This window comes from Candoia aspera, chromosome 1 (genome assembly GCF_035149785.1).
Source record: "Candoia aspera isolate rCanAsp1 chromosome 1, rCanAsp1.hap2, whole genome shotgun sequence".
NCBI classification, from domain to species: Eukaryota; Metazoa; Chordata; class Lepidosauria; order Squamata; family Boidae; genus Candoia; species Candoia aspera.
The window spans coordinates 311,164,456-311,189,841 of record NC_086153.1 but is presented as its reverse complement, the minus strand read 5'-3'; the positions used below and the strand labels follow the sequence as shown (position 1 = coordinate 311,189,841).

The following is a 25,386-nucleotide window of genomic DNA, read 5'->3' as shown; positions in this document are numbered from 1 at the left end:
AGCATACTGATGATACTGTACCCCAGACTGTCGGATAACCTCACCCAATGACTTCGTATAGATGTTAAAGAGCAGGTCCCTGCTCCCACATCAGGGGACACTGAGCCAACTTCTCCTCCCCCACTACAATAGACTGAAACTACCCACTGAGGAAACAGCACAATAATTGTGAAACAATGTATCCTACATCTAATCCCTGCAGGTGGTCTAACAAGATAGCACTGCAAGTGATGTCAAAGGCTGCTGAGAGGCCCAGCAGGACCAGGATGCGCACACTACTTCCTTCCACGTCTTGACACAGGTCATCCAAGAGATTGACCAATGCTGTCTCTGTTCCATACCTAGGATGAACCCAGACTGAAAAGGTTTTATGCTGCCTATCGTGGTAACTGACTCTTCCTCAACATCCTAACTTGTAAAACCTGCTTATGTTTTTTACATTCTCTTACCCTGACTACCCTAAACGTCTGACCAATTCTTGTTGCACTGTAGTAATTTCAAGCAATGCTGTCAAAATGATTGTTTACTTTTATTAAAACTATGCAGTGCTTCCTTTCAGGTCCAACACTGGCTCTCCATCCACTTTTACATCTATTACAAGCTTCTTGTCCTTATCTTTAAAGGTCCCTCAACTTGCTATCTTTTTATTTTGTATCCCATAACTGAAATGCTCAGTATATGATGCCACCTTCCTTTTTCTTCCTTCAAATTCCTCCACAACAGATTTAATTACTTACCTGTAAGTTCTTCAAATAGTCACTTGAGAACTTGCATGGGCTATATGCCTGTGAAGAACCTGTTCAGAACTTTCTAGAGTTTTTTCAGTATTCTTTGGTGGAAGCCCAACCTATTAGACCTTCAAGATAGGCCAGTTCAAAAAACAGACGTAGCAGGCATAACTGAAATGCTCTTCATTGTAGTAAGGTAGAATAACAGTATCTTGAAGGTCTGGCAGGACAAGTTAAAAGAGGACCAACGCAGGACCTTAATCTACTCATTGCAGAAAATCTTTGGTGGGATTGAAGAGGACAGAAAAAGAAAATCTTTTTTATTTTTGCTCATCAAAGGATTACCTGCTAGATCAAGGACAGTTGCCAGTACATCTGGCTGAACCAGAGAAAAAGGAAATCTTGCCACTAATATCTATAAGTCACTCTCTAAGTCTAGAATTAGGAAGAGTGGGTAGAATAGAATTAAAATAGTGCACACCTATGTTAATCTTAGATCATAATCTATGCACATAAACATGCTTAGCATTAATAAACATATGATAGTTCAAAACAATCTGAAGGGATTCGACAGAAGCCATGCAATGGAGCAGGGTTCCCACCAAACAATTTTGAAATTCTAGGAGGCTCCAAACAAGGCTCTTCACAGTGCCTAAATTACAAAGACCACAATGAAAAATCACCTTCTCTTAATCTCCTGAGCCCCACAGAAATGTAACTTAGAAATTCTGCTTTTCATACCAGTCACTGTTCTTTTTACCACTAGATGAACTGCTAGTGGATCCAGCTCGATTGCGACTGCCTTTGGAATCTCCATAGCTTTCCCTTCGACCACCAGGAGAGACACGTTCAGCTGAGTTGGTTCTTTTAATATTGCTAACGGAAAACAAGGATACTGATTAAAGGCACGTAATCCATTAGTTTGAACCCATATGCCAAGCTCTTCAGAAGTACATCTCCCAAGCAATCATATTGGTGATTCGGCAAGGCCTCACCCTTTTAGCCTTTCAGAAGGCCATCCAGACTTGGCTTTTCACCCAGGCACTGGAATAGAAAGAAGATATCTAGAGCTGGTTGTGGGACATCCCAAGAGGATAACTGAAGCGCCAGGTTTTTGTTTTTTGATTTTATGGTTTATGATTTTATAGTTATTGATTTTATTGTTGTGAGCTGCCCAGAGTTGTGTTTAAGATGGGCATCCATAGAAATCTTTTAAATAAATTAAATAAATAAAATCTCTTTTGAGTTGAAATTACTAATCAGCAATTTCAAACTGAGGATTGGAGTGGAGCAGGATGGACATGGAGAAATTTGTCATTAAAAGATCTTCAACATAACATAACCTCCAGAAAAGTAAAATAATATAGAAACAAAACTGATTTACATGGAACATATATACAAATCATACTCTGATGTTGATCATTAACAGAGAAGAACAAGGATTCCTTGTTTTGATTTGAAAACTATTCAGCTTTCACACATACCCAGAGACACTTCCCCATGGCAGAAATTAACAATAATCTTGCTTTCGTTAAGAGTTTCTTCCCTTTTTTTAAAATACTGCAGATCTTATTGGTAGATTATGCACAATTTTGCTATATTGTTATATAGAAAATACAGGTAGTCCTTGGTTAACAATGGTAATTGGGACTGGAATCTCCATTGCTAAGCGATGTGGTTGTAAAGCATGACATCACGTGACTGCATTGCTTAGTGACAGCAATCCCAGCATGCCCCGTTGCCATTGTTAACCGAATCCCACCAGTCATTAGGTGAGGACCCACCCTGATCCAAGCCATTCCCAGCTTGGTCCCTCCCAGCTCTGAGCCTTGGTAAGGTAAGGGACTGCCTCCCCTGCCTCCTCTTATACTCCCCCCACCTATCTCTGCCCTTACGATCACCTGCCTAGCCGCTGCTGCCAGCTGCCCCTGCCACCCAGCCTTACCTGCTGCCACCACACCCACCGCACTGCATGCCACTACAGTACTGGCTGGGGCCTTCTTTTGCCCTGGTGCAGCCAGGGCTTCTCTTGCACCCTGCTCAGGACCTCCGTTTGTGCCCCACCTAGGGCCTCCATTCACAGGCCAGCCAGGGCATCCATTTGTGCCCTGCCCAGAGCCTTCATTCAGGAAAGAAGCCTGGCATGTGAAAGAGGGCCCCGGCTGTGTTGGCACGGAAGAAAGACCCAGCTAGAAGGGTCCTTCTTTCATGCCACTGCAGCAGGGGTCTTCTTTCACATGCCAGGCTTCTTTCACCGGTGTGTGAAAGATAGCCTCGGGTGTACCAGCACGAAAGGTGGTGGTGCAGAAGAAGGCCCTGGCCAGTACAGTCATGGTGTGCAGTGCACCAGGGGGCAGGGCCAGGGGGCGGAGGCAGCTGGCAGCAGCCAGTAGGCAGGCAGCCAAAAGGCAGTTGTGAATGAGGGTCATAAGTCCCTTCGTTCAGCACCATCATAACTTTGAACAGACCTGAACAAATGGACATTAAGCAAAGACTACCTGTATTATACAGTAAAATGTTCTATTTTTCTCTAGCATTCCTTAATTTATTTCTTATCCATCCTGGGCAAAGTTGTTCCTACCATGCAGCCTCCTATCCCAACATTATTGCTCCAGAATGCTACAGCAGCTGCTGCTAAAGAACTTTTGAAGTCCTGTTTCTGTCTTTCATCCTGAGAATGTTATTTAACATTTATCTATCTATCTATCTATCTATCTATCTATCTATCTATCTATCTATCTATCTATCAACCAATCAAATTTAATCACCACCCATCTCTCCCCAAAAGGAGGGACTCTGGGAGGTTATAGATCACATCCCATACAATCACATCCCATAGCAGTTTAGAATTTAAAAATTAGAATATAATAATATTTCTAAGTAATATTTAAAAAGTGGGCACAGTGAAGGAAAGAAAATAAAAGAACAGCGAAGGCCTAGCCAAACAACAGCATGTAATGTTAGGCACTTCTAAATTTCAGTGGGGTGAAAATTCTAGAATGAAGGGAACACCACAGTGAAAGTCTTTCACATTTCAATACATCCAGAAGCAGGTCTATAATGGCGAAGATGATCTGTCAGGTTATCTTGGTCTAAAGTTGTCTTATTTATCAAAACCAAACCTTAAACCCACCTCACTAGCTAATTGGGAACTAGTACAAAAGTTATACAGAGATATAATATCTTCATGGCCAGGTGCCCCACTCAGCAAACTGACCATCAAATTCTGTACTAACTGTACCTTTGAGACCAATAGCAAGATTAGCCCTGTACTGAATGCATTACAGTAATCTAAACATTACAGTATGGGAACAACAATAGCTAGGGTGTTCTTACCCAGGAAAAGTGTTTAGTTGGCATACCAAATGAGGCTAACAATTGCCAATCCTTGGCACTAGACACTTGGGCCTCCAGTGACCATAATGACCATAGGAGCAACTCCAAAGAACATACCTATTCTAAGGAAATGCAACCTCTTTTAGAACAAGGAAAGTCACAATTCCCATACCAGAAACCACCTAAAAACAAGGTCTTCAACTCATTCAGATTCCATGTCTGTTTATTGGCCCTCATCCACCCAAAAGAGCCACAGCCTCTTTTGGTTCAGATGTTATAGACAGAGTTATGTATCCTCAGCTTATTGATGACATAGTGCCCCAGATCCACAGATAACCAACTACAGCAGCTTCATACAGATGATAATAGCAGTGAGGACAAAATAATGCTTTGTGGCATCTACAGCATAACTACCCAATGCTATTTTCTCGGGTTTTCCCTGCAAGTAAGAGAGGAACCACTGTAACATGGTGCCTCTGAATGCCAACTGACTGTATCAAACGCTGCTCAGAGAGCAGACAGAATCAACAAAAGGTAATCAATGTAACCATGGTTAATTATGTTCCTAAACCAGGCCTAAAACAAGATTGAAAAGTGTTGAGATAATCCATGTCCACAATCATCCACCTATGGCAAATTCTAGTAAGTCAAGATGGGCAGATGTCAAAATAGCATGTAGTACACTGGGCAACTATAGATGTCTGACTCAAAAACTGAAAATTATCCCATACAATTAGACCAGATGGGGCATGGATAGCACAGCATATATTTCATTAAAAACAGGATTTAGGTTAGTTTAAAGATGAGTAATTTTATCCTCAGCCTTGCAAAATTTGCCACAGCAAATCTTTGAGAACTGACAACAAAGGTCCGCATAGTTAAAGCAATGGTGTTCCCTGTAGTAACATATGGCTGCGAGAGCTGGACCATAAGGAAGGCTGAGAGAAGGAAGATAGATGCTTTTGAACTGTGGTGTTGGAGGAAAATTCTGAGAGTGCCTGGGACTGCAAGAAGATCAAACCAGTCCATCCTCCAGGAAATCAAGCCAGACTGCTCACTTGAGGGAATGATATTAAAGGCCAAACTGAAATACTTTGGCCACATAATGAGAAGACAGGACACCCTGGAGAAGATGCTGATGCTAGGGAGAGTGGAGGGCAAAAGGAAGAGGGGCCAACCAAGGGCAAGATGGATGGATGATATTCTAGAGGTGACGGACTCGTCCTGGGGGAGCTGGGGGTGTTGACGACCGACAGGAAGCTCTGGCGTGGGCTGGTACATGAAGTCACGAAGAGTCGGAAGCGACTAAACGAATAAACATCAAAATCTTTGAGGACTCTAATATCACATTTTCCAATGTAAATGGTAAACCAGTCTTAATCAGCCTAAAATTAAAATTGAGAGCCAGTTTGGTCTAGTGGTTAAAGCAATGGGCTAGAGTCCAGGAGACTGTGAGTTCTTGTCATGAGTACGGATGGTGAGCAGGAAGAGGCCCCTATCCAGGGGGGAAAATGCATGCGTAGTTTAGAAACTTTGAGCTGTCATTCAAAGAAACCAAGAACAGATCGGCCTTGAGTTTTGGGGTTTATCCATCTGGGTTTTCCCACGCTTCTTCAGTTTGGTAGGATTTTCTGTCTACAATAGCAGTAAATAAAACACTAGAGACTTTCTTGTCTGGGCGTGGTCTTTGCTTAGTCAGGACAGTTCTGGTCCCACCTAAGGCCTGAAAGCCGGCTGGGTGACCTTGGGCCAGTCACTCTCTCTCAGCCCAACTCACCTCACAGGGCTGTTTTTGTGGGGAAAAGAGGAGGAAGGAGTATTATGTATGTTCGCCGCCTTGAGTTATTTATAAAAATAATAAAGGCAGGATAGAAAATAAATAAAATAAGATTCCACTTGTTGACTTCTTGGGGATGTAAGGAAGCTACAAAATGCCTCTCACTACCACATGTTAGGCATGACCACATGCACTAAATGCATGTTTAGTTGGTTCTGCAACAAGTCTTGCATCACTTTTACTTTATATGTATTCCTCCCAGATACCTCCTAACAACAAACCGCTGTGCGGTTTCATTCCAAAACTAGATATTTGTATTTACATCTATATGCAGGCAAAGGAATAATTTAGGACATTTCAAAATTCATTTTATTTCCCATTTCCTACAGGAAATGTCAGGGCTTCACTACTGGCAGGGGAATCTCAGCCTAGAGGATTAGAATTGTCTGGACAAGATAAAGAAACAGAGAATTCTGGAGGGCTTTTTGTGTTAACATAATGTCACCAGGATTGTATGATTATGTGATATTAATACCTTGATTACTTTATTCGTATTTTATTGTGGATGTTTTAATAGTTGTAGCTAACAGAAGTTGTTAACTACCTACAGTTGCAAGATATGGTAGAATGAATGAATGAATGAATGAATGAATGAATGAATGAATGCCCTCTGTATTAGGTTATTTGTTTCCCATGCTCTGTGCACTGGTATAGAAACAAGACTGTGTGGGATATCCTCTACTGGCTCCTTGTTGCCACTTCCTACCGATCTCTAAGTCTATCCTCCCTCCTCAAAATTCTGTCTTTGCTTCCTACACTGTTGTTCCCACATCTTGGCAGTATATTTTGCTCTAAGCTTTTGCCAACTTCATGAGCCCATCTTTTTCCAGGCATCCTTTATGTTGGTAGCACTGCCAGGATTGACAACCAAACCCTTGTGAGCAGTGCCATTTATATAATCAGTTATTCACTTCCAGGATCATGTTCTCTTGTCTTATGCCATGACCCTCAACTGGAATGATTGACAAAAACACTACTTGCACTCCCAGTTCCTCCACCTTTCTGCCCAGAACTTCAAATCTCAGGAGATCAACTTAAAGTCTCTTTTGGTTGTGTTAAACCCACACAAATCAGTAGAAATGGATAGTTATTAGTGGGTTTCAGGAACCTCAGCAATTTATCTGTCACATCCTAGATATGCACCTGAAAAATAAAACACCTGCCGTAATGTTATATCAGGTTTGCATACTATGGCTTCAGATTTTCTCAGCAGAAATCATCCACCATCACAATATGCCTCTTGTCTCTGTTCTCTGTGGTTACTTTGACTCATAGTTGCTGAAATCACTATGGACTGTCTTCTAGAATGAGAGCATTATACCATTTTCTGAGTTCCATCAGCACTGAGTGCTTCTCTGGGTCCTATGCTTCCACTTGTCTTCCTTTTCATGTTCTCTGGATTTCACTTCCCTGTCCCTTCTGAGGGGTTTCCCCTGTCATATCCAGACACTTTTCATCTATCTGGCATGTTGCAGTATAGAAACCGTATTCGCAAACCCTTTTACACAAGCTTCCTATAACTTTAAACCTTATTCCATAGCATACACCCTAGAACAAGGTTATTAGCCAGTTTGGTCTAGTGGTTAAGGTGCTGGGCTAGAAACCAGGGGTTTGTGAGTTCTAGTCCTGCCTTAGACATGAAAGCTGGCTGGGTGACCTTGGGCCAGTCACTCTCTCTCAGCCCAACTCACCTCACAGGGTTGTTGTTGTGGGGAAAATAGGAGGAGGAAAGAGTATTAGTTACATTCATCACCTTGAGTTATTTATAAAAATAATAAAGGTGGGATAAAAATTAAATATATATATATATATATATATATATATATATATATATATATATATATTAATTAGAAGCTATGTCAATGAAGATTCTCAGTCATCCAGGTGGAATTGTCTGTAGGTTGAGTCATGGCAACTGGATTTCTTTCTTTTTGGTAGAAATGTTTCGCTGCTTGTCCAAGCAGCTTCTTCAGTCCAAGGCTACTATCATAGCTTTCCTCACTTGTCTTTTCTCAAAGCTAAACATACTCAATTCCTTTAATATTTTTTGCACAGAGCTTAGTTTCTAGTCCCCTGATCATTTTCACTGCATGTTTTTGAACCTGTTCTAATTTCTCTGATTCTTTCTTGAAGCGTGATACCTAAAACTGAACATGGTGATCGAGGTAGAGTCATATTCAATTGGCAAACAATTATTATTCCAAAATCCTTTTTTGCATATAATTTTAGAAAGCATCCTACATTCTCTACTTGTACATTTGATTTTTATTTTTTAAGAGAAGAAATCTGTGCTTGTCTTGTGTTACCTCACTTGATGCCTCTTTCCAATTTGATGAGGAACCATGGGTGAACACTCTTCAAGCATGATTTTTGAGCCAACTATGTGCCCACTTAATTATCATACCATCCAGCCCACAGTTCATTACCTTGCTAATCAGCATCTCAAGCAGATGTTAGTGTAGAAACAAAGGAAATAAAATTAAGCCCTTCTAAATATAAAATTACTGTTAAAAAGATGTATGAGAATTTACTTCACAATTTCTCTCTTTTGCACTGTGAATTTTTTTAAATTACCACTGCCAATTAATGAAAAAGCTGGTTTCATTATGAAATACAGGATATAGACACTACAGATATATGTTGAAATGTTAATAAGAATCCTTCACCTTGGAATACTTTTTTTCAGTCTGCATGCACTGAGAAGATTCACAGACCTGCTTAATCCATGAATGAAATGAACAAAAAAGAATAGTGAATGCAGTAAATCAGAATGTAAAAACAAAGAACTTTTATTAAAAAGTTACAATACATAGCATGTAAACATTATGCAGTTAGCATATATTTTTAAAGGAATAACAACATTTAGGAAGTTCCTTCATCAGCTATCTGGACAATTCCAGCTAAGAATTCCTGATAGCGTTTTGAACAAAAGATACGGAAGATTCTGAAAAGCTTTATTTCATTCAGGTTAAAAGACTTATGTTATTAATTCTGGTAGCTCTTAATGGACTTTTGCTGAATAGAACTGAATGAGTTTTTATAATTTGTTTATTGATAAGAGATGAATCATGGGAAGAAGAGATCTTTTTCCATTATTGAAATTCTAGAGAAAGGGTTAAGTTATGGGAGTTGTTTATACTTGTCTGGAGGGAGGGGGGAGTCACTTTTATATGTCTTCTTTCTTCCTATTTTTTCTTTCTTTTCTTTTTTCCTATTTTTTCTTTTCTTGTTTCTCTCTGCATTTTTTCTTTTCATTTTTTGTTTCTATTAGTTTGTATTACTCTTTTACCTTTGTATTTTTAAACTTTAATAAAGATTCTGAAAAGCACTATAGTAGATATATCTCAGGTATGTGGTAGACACGTCGTTTTTTTTTTTTAATTTAAAGCAGGGAAGTCTTTTGATGGCTGGTGATGTCATGAGTAAGCACTGAGGAATTGGTCAGCCATTCAAAGAGACACAGATCGGGACCGCCTTAACCTTTGGGGTTTATATGTCTGGGTTTTCCCATGCTTCTTCAGTTTGTTAGGATTCCTGGTAAGTACTAGCAATAAATATTAGAGACCAGTTCCTTGTCTCAGCGTGTTTCCAGACTGTTAGGACATCAATCCTAACAAACTGAAGAAGCGTGGGAAAACCCAGACATATAAACCCCAAAGGTTAAGGCGGTCCCGATCTGTGTCTCTTTGAATGGCTGACCAATTCCTCAGTGCTACGCATGCGCTTGACAGTCTGGATGGGAGCCCCCTGCTCGCCATCCTTACTCATGACAGGTGACCACTTAAAGTTTCTGAGAGCAGAACACAGAATAGGCAGGCAAGGATGTATTTATTATTTATCCATTAGAGATATTAGATAATAAAAGGTATCCTGCCTTTTATTCAGGAGCTCAAGGCAGCATACCTAGCACTACCTCTTCCAATTTTTCCCCACAACGACAACCCTGTGAGGTAGGTTGGATTGAGTGACCCAAAGTCTTCCAGTGGGCTTCAGCAAGTGGTGTGGGGCTGTATCACGTACTGTGAGTGAACAGACCTGGGATCTTCAGGGTTTCTCTCAGGTTTTGTGTAGGTGAGGGATGGACTTAAAAAAAAACCAAGGTTAAATTTATTTTAGAAGTTATAACTGTATTTTATTTGTTTTTGTCTCAAATGGTAGGAAACCATGTGACTAATTTTCAGCAATCGTGGTAGAGGCCGGAGAAGAAAGAATGTGAAAGAAAAAGATAGAGGCTGCAGGTTACTGACCCTTGGTTCAAGACTAGACAAGACAAGACAAGACCAAAGAACAATAATCAAGAGGTACAGACAGAAACTTCAATAAGAGAGCAAGGTAACAAAAATAACGTAATTTATTCACAGAAAGAGACCCACAAACAATGAATTATTATATATAATAATCTGAAATAGCAGATATTTTTTTAAAAATCCACAGTGTCATCAAGAAATTAAACCAATCCTCTATGCTTATTGTTACCAAGAGTAGATCACTAGAAATAGTAAGATGCAAAGGGGGGCAACCATATGCAGGAGTAAGAGTGTTTAAAAAGCTTCAATAGCAGAGAGAGAGGTTTAAAAGAGCAACATTTCCTAAACCATGAAAAGCTTCTCCCACCTTGAGTTAATGATACTGTGTAATCATATGTCTGATTTAGCTTTAGAAATTTTTATCTTATTAGCTGCAGAACCTAACTAAATGGTAGAATTAAAAAAATAGATATAATTCTGTTCTTTAGATAATAGCTGTTTTATGTTTTTTTGTTGTTGTTGGTTGGGAACTGTAATAAAGACCGATACTGTCTCATACAACAGTCTGTATTAAAAGTTAGCTATGAATGTAAGTTGTTCTCTTCCAAAAAGAACTTAGTCAAATTACTTATCTGACTTTATTCTAGCAGCCAAATCATAATTCTCCCCCTTTCTTCCTTTCTTTTTCTCTTTGACCCAGTTTACACAAAATAAAATCCAGCACATAAAGGATGTTTGTGTTCCATTCCTCCTAAATATGGGAAAGAATGATTTGGCCATACACACAGTTCTGCAAAAACTGAAGGCAAAACCTAACTACTTTAAGGCCTAAGGACACACACTCCTGAATTTGGACACGCTGGAGATAGTACAGGCAACCATGTTCTCCCCTATATTATGATGCTGAGAAAGTAGGGACACAGTCATTTTAATTTCCATCCCTTCCCTCCTTCTCTTTCTCTATCTCTCTCCCACATTCACTCCCAGAACAGCACAGAACCTGCTTTCCTGATTCTATGCTACCGAGTTGTGTGTATGTATGAGTATGCACATGCATTAAGGAATGAAGTTGCACAAACTTGCTTCAGGCAATACTGGACAACACTACGGAGAAATGATTGCTATACTACTAAGTGTGAACATGCATAGGAAGCCTGAACTATCTGTAATCAATGTCACTTTTCTTTGTTTGTTTCCACCACACAACTGCATAGTCAGGTACTGATATAAAATTCATCATCCTGAAGACTGAGAGCCAGTCTGGTCTAGTAGTTAAGGTTCTGGGCTAGAAACCAGGAGTCTGTGAGTTCTAGTCCCACCTTAGACATGAAAACTGGCTGGGTGACCTTGGGCCAGCCACTTTCTCTCAGCCCAATTTGGTGCAATGTAGACTAGCCTCCTCATGGTGCACCCCAGGCAACATGACTTGTCATGGCTAAACAGTCTACACATCTGGCTGCTGGACCTCACAAGGATTTCCCAGCAAGAAAAAAAGCAGCATGAACACCAAACTGCTATGCCATACGATAAAAAAAAAATCCTGAAGACTGTAACAGCAAACAAACAAATTTGTTGGCAATATCTAGTGAAATATTAGAAGCTCCTAGACAGGGTGGGAAATGAGCACAACTTACTACTGTCATGAAATAATGGTTACTCCACAGCATAGATGTTTGCCATATCCTCTTGATTAGTTGAAACAGAAAAATCCACAAACTGATTTGTGGAATTTATATAGATCACAGATACTAGCTTTTATTTTGGGAAGATGGTACTGGTACAGAATACATGTAGCCATGTGATTTATAGAAGTTTGCAATTCACTCTTTGCTAATGAATTACACATTCAAAAAGGTTAGCTATATCTATCCATCAAAACTCAAGGCAGGTCTTATTCTGATATGTTATGTGAAATAGAAACTGGGGTAGGGCTCCATAAACAGGTGAGGTTCTCCTTTGTACAGCAGGTCCTACCATCCACAGATCAGCTGTAAGCCTACTGGATGGCAGGCTGAGTGGGCTGCCCAGTAAAGTGAGAAAGGGTCTTCTGCTCACCTACTCCACTGTACAGCTATCTGGCAAGCTTGTTCTGACTGCAGGGTTTAAAAGAGCATAAACCCACAGTCAAAACATACCTAAAAAATAAAAGTTAGCACTGGAAGAGCAGCATGGTGAAGTGGAAGACTGCCCAGAACCCCAGGGAAGGGAACATGCTTACACCACCTGAAGTGGCCAATAGGTGTCAGGCTGTCCCCATATCCTAGGGGTCATCTGAACACCCTCCTAATGATTCAGCTGGTGATCACATCTGAATATACTCCCCTGTCACTGCTGTGAGTTAATGGGGAAAACATCACCCTTTACAATTTAGTTGCAGTTCAAAAATTCTTTTCTCCCAAGAAACAGAAGTATTCCTAATCCAAATTCTGTGTTTCAATGTTCTTCTCAAAAATAAGGGCTGTTGATGGGTTTTAGCTGTAACTTGAAAACGACTTGTAATTTTACCTATCAAAATCTAGTGTTTGGATGCGATACAGTGTAAATGTTTCCTGTAAAACTATCGAGTGAAGTAAAAAAATTAGGTGCAAAAAGTGTTTGACTTCTTTAAAAAAAAATTGAGAAGAAAAATAATTAAAACACCTGTAATTAAAATGAAATGTCCAACCCTAGCTTACAACCAAGAAAGCAAGATTCTTAAAATTCAGAGTAGGCAAGTTTATTGTAATGAGAAAATTATATGTACCTTGGCCCTCATTTATCACTCTACTTTTCATTGATCTACATGTGGATGTAAACATTTACAGCATTTATCCATGTTAACATCATTAATTTTACTGTGCCTTTTATTATAAAAATATATTATCTATGGTACTGGACAGTGAAAGAAGTAACATGAAAAAGAATCTGAAAACAGCCTAATACACCACTTCATTAATACAATGATTGCCTTATTCATTAATTATTTTAGTATGCTCATTATATTACTTTTTAAGAACACAGTAAGAAAATGAGTTAAGACTGGTACTAAGCCATTGATAATAACAAGCTGCCTGGGTTATAGTTGCATCCTTGATGGGATGATCCAGTTTGCTTTGGAAACTTTTGTCTGCATCTGCATTAACTATTAAGATTAGCTGGACATTTTCTAATGACCATTAAAAGACCAAGTGGACATCTCATAATCTGTGTCAGATGAGCACTGGCTATTTTGAAACAGAGTTAGATTTTAGAACTCAAGACTGTGATTTCTCTATTCATAAAAATTGTGAGTAAGGCAGGAAAGCTAAATGCTATGAATACTCTTACTTTTATTAACACAGTATACTCTATAATTCATTTTCTCAGTTCAAGAATTTACAACAAGAGCTACAGAAAGCATTTGCATGCCTCTTTGTCTTGGCAAGCATACTTAAATCTACAGAGAAACAAGTCACATACTTCTGTGTTTTATGCAGCAGTGAGTACAGCATATTGCTGGATTTCTATTCTGGGTGGTGGTATATAACTGGTGTACACTAATGTTTACAAAAAGTACCCCATCCTGGCCACAAATATAAATAAATAACATCCTTTATTTCTTCTCAATTTAGAACAAAAAAACAAGAGTACATTTCAAAATGGCTTGACAAAAGAAAGCAAGGAGACATATTGAACAAGCTTTTTAAAAAAAAAAAAAAGATATATAAGAAAATGGAAATGAAGTATCACAAAAAAGTAATCTTTCCTGTGACAAAAATAGAAAGGAAAGGTATAGATTTATTGTATTTTATTTTCACGGTTCATCAAGACCAAACATAAGCAACAGCATTCTGCATTGCTTTGGATTCAAAAGCAAAAAGATACTTTGGAATGCACAGGAGGGTCCACTGCAACTCCTTAAATCAAATGCAAATTTTCTTGGGATCATGCTGCAGGAGTAGAGGGCAGGAAAAGACACAGTTGCTTTAAGGAATTATATACAGGTAGACCTTGCTTAGCGACCACAATTAGGACCAGCAACATTGTCACTAAGCACCATGGTCACTAAGTGGAAAATCACATGACCACAACAAGCTTACGACATCAATTCCCATTTGGTTGTTAAGCAAATCACCTCAGTCATTAAGCAAGACATCACATGACCACAATGTGCGATTTTACTTCCACGTTGTCCATTAACTCTGCTTGCCAGAAGCTGGTTGTAAAGCATATGAATGGTGATCACGTGACCGCAGGACACTATGACGGTCATAAATGTGAGGACTGGTTGCAAAGCTATTTTTTTCACACCATCAAACTTTGAATAATCGCTAAACAAGGCAATCGGTAAGCAAGGACTACCTTGCTACATGAATGCTCCCAAAAGCACCTTGTTTGCTTTCTTATCTGAAGCACTGTATAGTCTAATAAGTTACTTTCACAAAGTTACGGTAACAGAAAAACAGGAATCTATTACACAATTTGGCAAGGGAAAGCAAATGGTGAGGCTATAAGATGGATTTAATATATCTCAAACATTTTTATTATTCTACTGGTCTTATATAGGAACAAAGACACTCAGTTTCAGAACAGATGACAAAACCCTTAACTAGACATTTCCTGCTCTTAACCTCAAATTATAGAAGAAAGAAAATAACAGTCTAATTATATAGCCCTTCAGAATTTTTTGCAACTACATTCTTCCTGATTAATTAATCCAATATAAATAAAGTTAGATATTTCAACAAGGTTTCCAGTTTTAATTTGGTTTAACTGTCTAGAAATTTATCTGGAAAGTATTACTGAGAGAGAGAAAAATACTCAGAATAGTAATTTTAAAAGCTAAAGACAAGCAGTACACTCACATATATTATAACTTGATAATTAATACCTTTTTGCTGCTGGTGATACAATTTCTTTCCTGGTTCCTGATGGAGAAGGTAGAGAACCACTGGATTTCTTTGGTAAGACAGTTCCATTATTGACAGTAGTCTTTAAAGGCAGTGTTTGAACTAGTGGTCTTGCTGTGAAATGAAGAAATAATAAATTAAGGGCTGAAAACTACAAGCTCAGAAGTGCACACAATACCTGAAGTAAGATCTGACCAGTGCAGAATAAACTGGAATGATTGCTTCCCATTATTTGGAAACTTCTCTTGTGGCAATTTGAGATTCATATTCAGTTTGTTATCTATTACTACTAGATCTTTTCACAAAGACTGAATTTGCCATCACTATACCTGTGCATTTCTTTCCTTTTTCCTAAGTAAAACGTTTTGCATTTTTAAGATGTTGTTTTGCTATTTTCAGACCATTTCTCTGACTTATCAAGACCATTCTGATTTTTTGTCTTCTAAGATATTAGCTATTCCACCCAATTGCATCATCTTTAAATCTTGTAACTTCTCCATCCATGGTATTAATAAAAATGCTGAAGTATATAGCCCAAGACTAAATCCTTAGTATTTCCAGTCAATATTCTACATCATTTTGATACAGAATGACTGAGAGCATTCTTTGAGAATGATCTGCAAGCCAGCTAAGTGTCCACCTAACTGTCATGCCTTCAATCCAAATCCAACTAGCCTGCCAACCCAAATTTCTTAAGTGTTTTGTTAAATGCATAGCTGGTATCAATATATATCTTAATATATATTTCCACAATATATTAAGAAATAAACCAATCCAAAATATGAAGATTAGACTGACAAGACATGTTCTTCAAAATTCCATGCTGAATTTATTATTAGCTCCAAAGTGTCCTAATTATGAATGTCAGACAGATTGACCTGTTGTTCCCTGGCTCCTGCTGTTTCCCTTCTGAAAGATAGGGACAAGGTTTACTCGTGTCCCATCATATGGGACTTCACCCATTTGCTGGATCTTCAGCAGATTCCTTCAGTGCCTTTAACAAACTCCTTCTGGCCCTGAAAACTGGAATTTATACAGGGCAGTAGATGAGGAAATTACACAACTGATGTTTTGTCATTTGCTATAAACTTCAGCTAAGTGACTGTGGGCAAAGCCACAAAAACAGGTTAAATGGTCAAACTGTCCATCCTTGATATGGAAGAATAAAGAGATTTTGAGAAACAAATAATATTTCTAAGCCTAGAAAATAAAACTTAGGAAGAATACCATATATTTATAAAATATATGTCATTCCATAAACAGTAACATGGTTAGATGTTTTGTGAGATATACAAGGTCATGAAAAAGATCACCTGTTGTTTTTCAAATCGTTCTTTCTGTGCCATCACATACAAATATTTAGAATAAACTATTGCAAAAACACAGTTGACCTCAAATATTTCTGGAATAATTTGGTATACTTTAACAAAATTCTTCATATTCATTTACATAACTGAACTACAGAGAAAATATTCAGATAGGTAAACATTAGCTAATGTCCATAAAATACACAAATATGCATAGAATGAAATCTAGTCTGATTTAACAGAAAAGTAATCTGAGACCTGATCAATTTAGAAAATAGTTATCATTGTACACTTCTTAGAAGACTTTGCTCATTAAATATACTTCAGATTCAGTATTTAGGTCAAACTGTAAAACTGATCATTATGTATCCCAGAAAAAAATTAGGCAGTAAGTATTCTCAGATAATTTTATTTATCTCATCTTCACTGGCTAAAAATATTTATTTTATTTATTTTTTATCCCGGCTTTATTATTTTTTTGAAACAACTCAAGGTGGCAAATATACCTAATGTTCCTTCCTCCTCCTATTTTCCCCACAACAGCAACCCTGTGAGGTGAGTTGGGCTGAGAGAGAGTGACTGGCCCAAGGTGACCCAGCCGGCTTTCAGGCCTAAGGCGGGACTAGAACTCTCCTATCATGCCTCATTGGCTCTTGGGCTGAGAGAGGGGGACTGGCCCAAGGTCACCCAGCCGGCTTTCAGGCCTAAGGCGGGACTAGAACTCTCCTATCATGCCTCATTGGCTCGGGCTGAGAGAGGGGGACTGGCCCAAGGTCACCCAGCCGGCTTTCAGGCCTAAGGTGGGACTGGAACTCACAGTCTCCTGGTTTCTAGCCCATCACCTTAACCACTAGACCAAATATCATTTTCATTTTAACATGAACAGGTGAATTTGAATGGGAGGTTAATACCTTTGGTAGGTCCTTTCTTGTTCTGCATGGCCTGTTGCTCCTCAGTAATATTCAAGCGCCTAACGACATCTGCCAGAGCGGACTTGAGCAGCTGAATGTCATCTTCCTGCATCTGAACACGTTGTTCAAGTGAAGCAATGCGGTCTGTCACCTCCATGCTGCTGGCAGCAGAAGCACTGTCATCTAAAAATACGTATGTATTTTGGAAGGCTGGGTTTAATATTGGAAATATTTGAAGGTATATTTTAAAAGAACTATCACCCAAATTTGGCACATGCATTACTAGATGGAAAGCCAAACTAAATGTATTTATTTACAAGATTTGTATTCTTGGCACCTAACGCCAAATAAATACTGTAAAACACTGAATTAAAAACATAATAATGCAAACATAATTCACAGAAAGTTTAAAACAACAAATACCCAAATCCTAAATGCTTACTGGAAAGCCAGGTTTTCACTGCTTTCCTTAATGTTAACTATGTGGAGGCCAGCTGGATCTCAGGGGTAGATTTTTCAGAGGGACAGGGCTGTCTCCAAGGAAGCCTGGTTCCAGGCTTTTGTCCTCTAACTTCCCAAGAAGCAAGGATGCACAGCCCCTTCTGGGCTGATTTAACAGGGTTAGCAAATTCTATTCGGAAGAGATGGTTCTGCAGGTTTCCAGGACATAAGCCAGGTTTACAGACCAATCCCATTAGCCTTGTATTTCCTAGTACAGAACTTTATAAAAAGATAAACCAAATGAGATTACAATCAAGTAATCAATTCAGGAAGGCAGTTTTATTTACAGGGTTTCTTTTGATAGAGTCACAATTCTCCCAGAACTATTTGACACAAACCTGAACTCAGAAGACCTATCATTATAAGATTTTCACACACTTTGCTATAATTTATATACTCTCTAAACTCAGAAGTCTGGTAGTCAGACCAACATAACTCATGATTTTCTGACCAATAATAATAAAATGTAGAATAGTTGCTCTACGTGTCATTCTCCAATCAACTCAAGATGTACCACTGAATGCTGGAGTGTTCCTGATTGTCTATGTATTTGTATTTATTATAGCACATTGTTCAGTTAGAATTAGATAAGATTAGTTAACTGGTTTGTTTTCTTTTATCATGAAACTTCTTCCATTCCCCCATTCTTCTTTAATATATCTTATATTGATTGGATTCAGATTATTCAAGGAATAGCTTTCACTGCAAATACACCCTAGAGTATTTGAGTTGTAATATATGACTTTATATCAACAAAAGGAAAGGAGTAGAAGCCAGACTAATTTTAGCAGCTTATCCAGGAAAATTTGAGAGTTTAGCTGGAAGTTTTCCCAATTACCAAGAAAATTGTATCACATAGGAAATTCGCCTGCCCTGTTAAGACAAGAGAATGGTAGCAGTGCACTTTAGATTTGGAAATGGAACAGCAGCTCCCTATTTCCCAAGCAGGAATTCTACTGCACCATGTAAAATGACAAAATAAAATGAATATTTTTGAAGCACCAAAATTTTAAAATTTCAAAACTCAGTGCATTTTCAAACTTAAAAACATAAATGCAAGTAAAGCATTAAATAAGATCAGTTCAGCGCTAGAAAATATGTACTTCTAAGTCATATATTTTTAGATTTATTTTCTTTCTACCCCTCCAATCTTCTTTCTTTCAGGTTTTCCTCCTTCTACAATTCCAATCTTTCAATTATTCTATCAGGATTTGGATTCATTTTATTGAGTTGACATGAGCTGGTAGCTCCTACTGAAGTGGTTGGGCTATCCAGCATGACAGTCTCAAGGACCAATATGTTGTCCCTCAAGATGTTTTCTGCTGGCTGGACAGGCAGAGTTCTTCCCTCTGCTCAACAGCATACAGGAGAACTCTGCACTATAATGCTAGCTTATTCTGTTGAATGCAGAGGCTAGAAATAAAGATTACTTTTGTATGAGCAAGTCCTCTTATTTTCTCTGCTGAAAAAAATTTAGAAAAAAAAAGAAAGAGAAAAAAAAAGTCCACCTACATACCCCAGGTCAAATGCATATCTGTCTGCTAAGCACAAACAACACTGTCTTTTCAAAACAACTTGAAAGAAAGGGGGAAAATATTTTACTCTATGCTGCCCTCTAGCATCAAATTGATACCACTACTGCCCCCATGTAATAGAAATTGAAGAGCCCACAGAGTTCTGGAGCTCTCAACGCTCCCCAGAAGCCTTCCAGGTTTTCTACTCTGGTCCCACCTCCTGATTTGGGGATGCAGATAGGTATTTGATCTTCCAGAGAACACCTGGAGTTCTCCCTCTATCCCCCACATATGAGAGAGATGGGATTCTTTCACCTTTGGCTGCTTTTTTGACAATTAAAAGAATTTTTTTTTTTTTTAAAAATGCAACTTCCAATAAACCCACCTCCTGTTAGCTTAGAGATTTGTGGCTAAAGGATTTCATTCCTTGGGAGACAGACCCATCTCCAGGAAGTAAATGAAATCAAATTTTATTATAAAAAAGGAAAGTAAAATATAACGCCCCTCTTTATCCTTAAATCTTAAAATTCATACATTCAGCATTGTAAAAAAGGAGTTACAGAATTGCCTTGATTAAGGTCAGCAATTAAACAGAAAATCCACCAGAAAATGCAAAAGAAATACTCAGGTAAGCAAAGATGGTGCTTGTCCACTATAAATGGCTTGCATACTGGGGTGTATCTATGAATGCTGAGCTTGTCAACTGCCAAAGAGGGTATACCAACAACAGTTCTGAAACACAATTATCAGCAGTTGGCCAGAGAAGACTACTTTCCAAATAAATTATCAGAGCTTCTAAAAAATATTTTATTATAAACATCAAAAATGTTTATGTATGAAATAATTTTACTGAGCACAATTATTTGTCAGGTTCTAGCAAAATGATATGAACAGTGATATAAAAATTCTTCCTTCAACCAAATCAAATCAAATCAAATTTATTAAAACATATTTGATTATATGATATTAGTGCTTTACTGTGTTGTGTATATTATAATCACATTTGTTCACTAACCTATCTTTAAGAAGAACCAATAGTTTACAAGTATTTAATGAAAATAAAATACATATTGTATTAATATATGTTTGATTATATTAATCACAAAATCAAATTTACTAGTCCTTTAGCAACTGTACAAGATTAGATGGAAATAAACTATTATTTCCAAAGAGGCCATGTTCATGCTGATCTAATAATTTTACACTTTAACTCAGCTGGAAGTAACAAAAATTAGCATAGTAGACAGACAATTCCATTAAGTATTTAATTTCAAACATCATAAAATAAACATAACTCAGCAAGCATTCTGCTAAATTTAATGTAGTTTTAAACATTTCTAATCAATATTTTGACTTTTTAAAATAAAACATTTTACCAATTGCATCAACAATATCTCTATTTTATGGGCAAAAGCCATACTGCTACTGATTCTAGCACTTTTCCTTTATTATAGGCCTATCAGATCTGGACTACAAAAATCCAAATGACTACTAGCCGGAAGCAGAGTTAGTAGTTGTCAGCCAGATGGTTTTCAGCTCAAATCTGGTAATCCAACTTTAATATTGCTCTTTGCTTTTATTTATATTTCAAATTTCCATCATCGCCCATCTCCCCCGAAAAGGGGACTCTGGGCGGTTTACAATCAGAATTAAAACACATAAATTACAATATAAATAACTCTATAAAAAATAAAATAAATATAAAATATAAAATCCAGCAGCACAGATCTTATTTGTTGGGGAGAGATCTATAATAGCCACCCCCAAGATGAACTGGTGCCCCTCATACCCCAAGCGAGGCGGAAGAACCAGGTTTTTAGGTTCTTCCGGAAGTCGGGGCCTGTCTCACCTCCGGGGGCAGAATATTCCAGAGGGCGGGTGCCACTGCAGAGAAAGCCCGCCTCCTGGATCCCGCCAGGTGGAATTCCTTTACCAGTGGAGTTCACAGCATGCCCTCTCTGCATGACCGGGTGGGGCGGGTCGATGTTAAGGGGATGAGGCAGTCCCTCAGGTAACCTGGTCCCATGCCATGTGGGGCTTTAAAGGTCATAACCAACACCTTGAATTGGACCCGGAAGCAAACTGGTATCCAGTGCAGCTCGCGCAGCAGTGGTGTCACATGTGCCAATCTTGGGGCACCAATAACTGCTCATGCAGCTGCATTCTGGGCCAGTTGAAGCTTCCGGATACTCTTCAAGGGTAGCCCCATGTAGAGCACATTGCAACAGTCTACGTGGGAGATGACCAGGGCATGAGTGACTGTCAGAGGGCCTCTCGATCCAGGAAAGGGCGTAACTGGCGCACAACACGAAGTTCCACAAAGGCCCTTCTGGACATGACTGCCACCTGCTCTTCAAGCAGGAGTCATGAGTCCAGGAGGACCCCCAGATTACACACGAGGTCTGAATGGGGTAGTGCAACCCCATCCAGAACTAAAGATGGTAACTTCCCAGATACAAAGGAACCATCAACCCACAGCCACTCCGTCTTACCAGGGTTCAGTTGAAGCCTGTTGTTCCCCATCCAGACCCCCACAGCCCCCAGGCAGCTGGAGAGCATCACTTACCTCACCCGGGATGGAGATATATAACTGAGTATCATTGGCATATTGATGATACCTCATCCCATAGTGACGGATGATCTCAACCAGCGGTTTCATGTAGATGCTAAATAGGAGAGGAGAGAGAACTAAACCCTGTGGCACCCCGCAATGAGGGGTCGAGGGGCAGATCTCTCCTCTCCTATCACCACCGATTGGGACTGGCCCTGGAGGAAGGAGGTGAACCAGCGCAAGACTACACCACCCACCCCCAACTCCCTGAGCCGACCCAAAAGGATACCATGGTTGATGGTATCGAAAGACTCTGAGAGGTCAAGAAGAGCCAGGATGGATGTACTGCCTCCATCCCACTCCCGCCAGAGATCATCCATAAGTGCGACCAATGCAGTCTCTGTCCCATATCCTGGCCTGAAACCTTACTGAAAGGGGTCCAGATAATCCGTTTCCTCCAGAATCCTCTGGAGCTGCAACGCAACCACTTTCTCAACCACCTTTCCTGAAAAGGGAAGGTGGGCGACAGGGCGAAAATTGCCCAGTATAGTATTGTTGCATGTGTCATAGCCATTTTTGTTCCTCAAAACAAAAGCATCCCACAAAATCATTAGTTTCTCATATCCACTGTATACATAGTTATGATACACAACTGGAACTTACAGATTGAAGTGACAATACTATACCTCTATTTAGACTAATACCTCTATTTAAGGCCAGTCAAAATATCAAGAAGTTTATTGTCAAGTTTGTTTAAATCTCTCCCTTACCCTCAGGAAAAAAAAGTCTTACCATAGAAAACATGCAAGTAATTAATAAGGGAAACAATGAGGTGCAACTGTGATTATTACAGTGCATAGATGCAAAATAGTGGATAGCTCTTTGCTGGTTTAATCCAAAAATAATGCAGGATACATGGCTGGCAGTTTGACAACCTCCACATGCCTCATACGTGTTTCTGTCCATTCTCAAAACAACATGAAATTAGATTATTGTGATGCCTTAACTGGCCTGGAATATTAGTTTAAAAAAATAGAAGGAAAGCCTACAATAAAAGTGATTTTGTTTGTAACTTAGAAACATTTCACCCTACTCTTCAACAAAAAAAACATCCCCAGGAATTTACTAAAATGTCAGTCCCTCCATACAGGATTAAAATATAGGATACAAAAAGATAAAGGAATAGAGGTGGAAGTGGAAGTGGAAGTGGAAGTGGAAGGTCTTTTTTTAAAAGGAAATTGAATCATCAACCCTTAATCCAAACCAAAAAATAATTTTAGGAGTCCTAGACCTAATTAATCTTTTGAGGTTAGAATCCCTAAGGTTTTTTCCCAAACTAAAAGTTGAAGAATCTTGCTAGCACCCTTACTTTGAAGTCCCATTACATTAAGCTTACTTCAAGCTAATTATTCATAGGGTACATAATCGTAAGAACTATTTGAAGAAAGGTATTCTCCCAAAACAAACAAACAGAGAAGATACAGATATATTCACTGCTTTTAGTAGAAAACAATATCTCTGTCAGGGTAGATTTCAGTTAATTCTCCTTTAGATTGAAAAACTCTGCCAGCAATTCAGAGAGGAAGCAATTTCCTCTTCCCTCTACAGTTTCTGTGCATGTGGTCAAAATATGGTTCAAAAAGGTGCAGAAAGGTGAATTTTTCCCATTAACTATCTCCATATACATTATGTGATCCAGAAGAGCCAAGACAAAAGAAAAATACTATAGAGGCTATTTCCTGGCACATTTGTTATAGACTAAAAAGGAGGATTTTAATATTTAGTTCATCACAGATGCCCATATGCTTGCAAAGAATGCTCAGTATAAATGGAAAAACTCATTACACCATTCTTTTTCTTACTCTAATTAATATATAATGTCACTGGAAACATTCCTCCTGACAGTCTTCAGTACAGTATTAGATGATTAAACAGGAAGGTAAGAGGGGAAGGATTAAATTCATCTTTTGACTGAACTGAATAAGATCTGAAGATGCTGAAGATGTATCAGAAACACAAGACTACAGATAGTCCTCACTTAACGATGGCAACTATAAGTGCTGGAATTTCCATTGCTAAGCGACGTGGTTGTAAAGCACAACATCACGTGCTTAGCGATGAAAATTCCAGCACTTACAGTTGCCATCATTAAGCGAATCACCGTGGATCGTTAAGCGAGGATGTCACGTGGTCACCATTTGCAACTTTCTGCTGGCTTCCCCACTGACTTTAATTGTAAGAAGCAGGCAAAGAAGGTCGCAAATGCAATCACGTGACCGCAGGACACAGTGACATCATAATACAAGCTGGGCACCAGGCACCCAGATCATGATCACATGACCACAGGGAAGCTGTGACAGCCATAAATACAAGGACTGGTCGTAACTACCACTCGTTCAGCACCATCATAAGTTTGAATGGTTGCTGAATGAGTGGTCATTAAACAAGGACCACCTGTAATGAAGCTTTATAAAACTAAACATATTTATTATATGGAGATTAAAAAAAGGTTTTCAGGTGTGCAACTGCATATTTATTTAAACATTTATATCCTGCTTTTCAGATTATTAAATGAAAAACCATTGTTTAAAACAAGCAGATTAATTTAAATGGCAGAAAAGATAAAATAAAAAAAAACATACTGCAGATCTGTTTAGGAATACTCATTTAGGAACCACTTCAGTGAATATTTAATTTAGATACACCAAAACCAGTCATTAAAAAGATTGGTAATCCAAGCAAATTAAAGAACTGGGAAACAACAGAATAGCAAGCAATTATACATGAGGAGATAATTTATTTTTCTGCTATTATCTACTTACAAGTAAACATCCTTTCAGCGTTATAAAGAAATTTATCTAGACTTTTTGGGGGTACCAACAAACATGTAGACAAGGATCATCTGATAGATATTGTATACTTGTCAGGCTCCCTTCTCTTGGTTCACCTGCCATTAGAGGTTTCTACGTGCATTAGCTGGCTTCACGCATTTACCGCATTCCCAGAGAACCAACCTGTGTTAGCTCACATTCCTTTGCCTCAGCCATTTCAGCCAAGTATGCTTTGTTGCTGATAAAACATCTGGGTTGTTACGCTAACGAACTGTCAAGAGGGGAGGGGGGAACTTAGGAGTGAGAAACAGCTTATTTGCGAGACAGGGAGGAAGGATAAGATCAGAGGAGGGAAAGAATCACTTTGAATTTCTTGGCGCCAAATTCTCACTTGGAGCTTTGATTACTGTCCTGTGTTAATCAGATCCTTAATAAAGAATTCTTTAAGCTTTCTGATTGACTGTCTGGAGAATTTCTAAGTTAGGAGCTTGGTATTGGAATCGTCACAATACTGGAGTTTCAAAAGGACTTTGACAAAGCTTCCTAAGCAAACTCAGCTGTCATAGGATAAGAGAATAGAGGCTCTCATGGATTGTCAACTAGTTTTGCACAGGAAACAGAGTAATAATAAATAAGCAGTTCTCACATTGGTGAGATGATAATATATAAAAAAAATCAAGTTGGGGTTGAGCAGCATTCAGGATGATCATTATATAACAGAATGCTGGATTAGCTGGGTTTATAGCCTTGTCCAG

At 38.7% G+C, this 25,386-nt stretch overlaps 1 protein-coding gene across 3 annotated transcripts in view; it reads right to left on the bottom strand.

Annotated features, from left to right (window-relative positions):
- The window catches only part of EML1 (EMAP like 1), a 166,017-nt gene that overhangs the window by 46,176 nt on the left and 94,455 nt on the right, over nucleotides 1-25,386 (bottom strand). For all 3 annotated transcript variants that reach the window (XR_010066926.1, XM_063290316.1, XM_063290315.1), the window contains exons 2-4: nucleotides 17,235-17,417; nucleotides 14,998-15,130; nucleotides 1,470-1,604 (exon numbers count right to left, since the gene is read on the bottom strand). Coding sequence is in view for 2 of the 3 variants with exons in the window: in XM_063290316.1 (XP_063146386.1) it covers nucleotides 1,470-1,604; nucleotides 14,998-15,130; nucleotides 17,235-17,417 (451 nt within the window). In the remaining variant the exon portion in view is untranslated. The remainder of the gene's footprint in view (nucleotides 1-1,469; nucleotides 1,605-14,997; nucleotides 15,131-17,234; nucleotides 17,418-25,386) is intronic.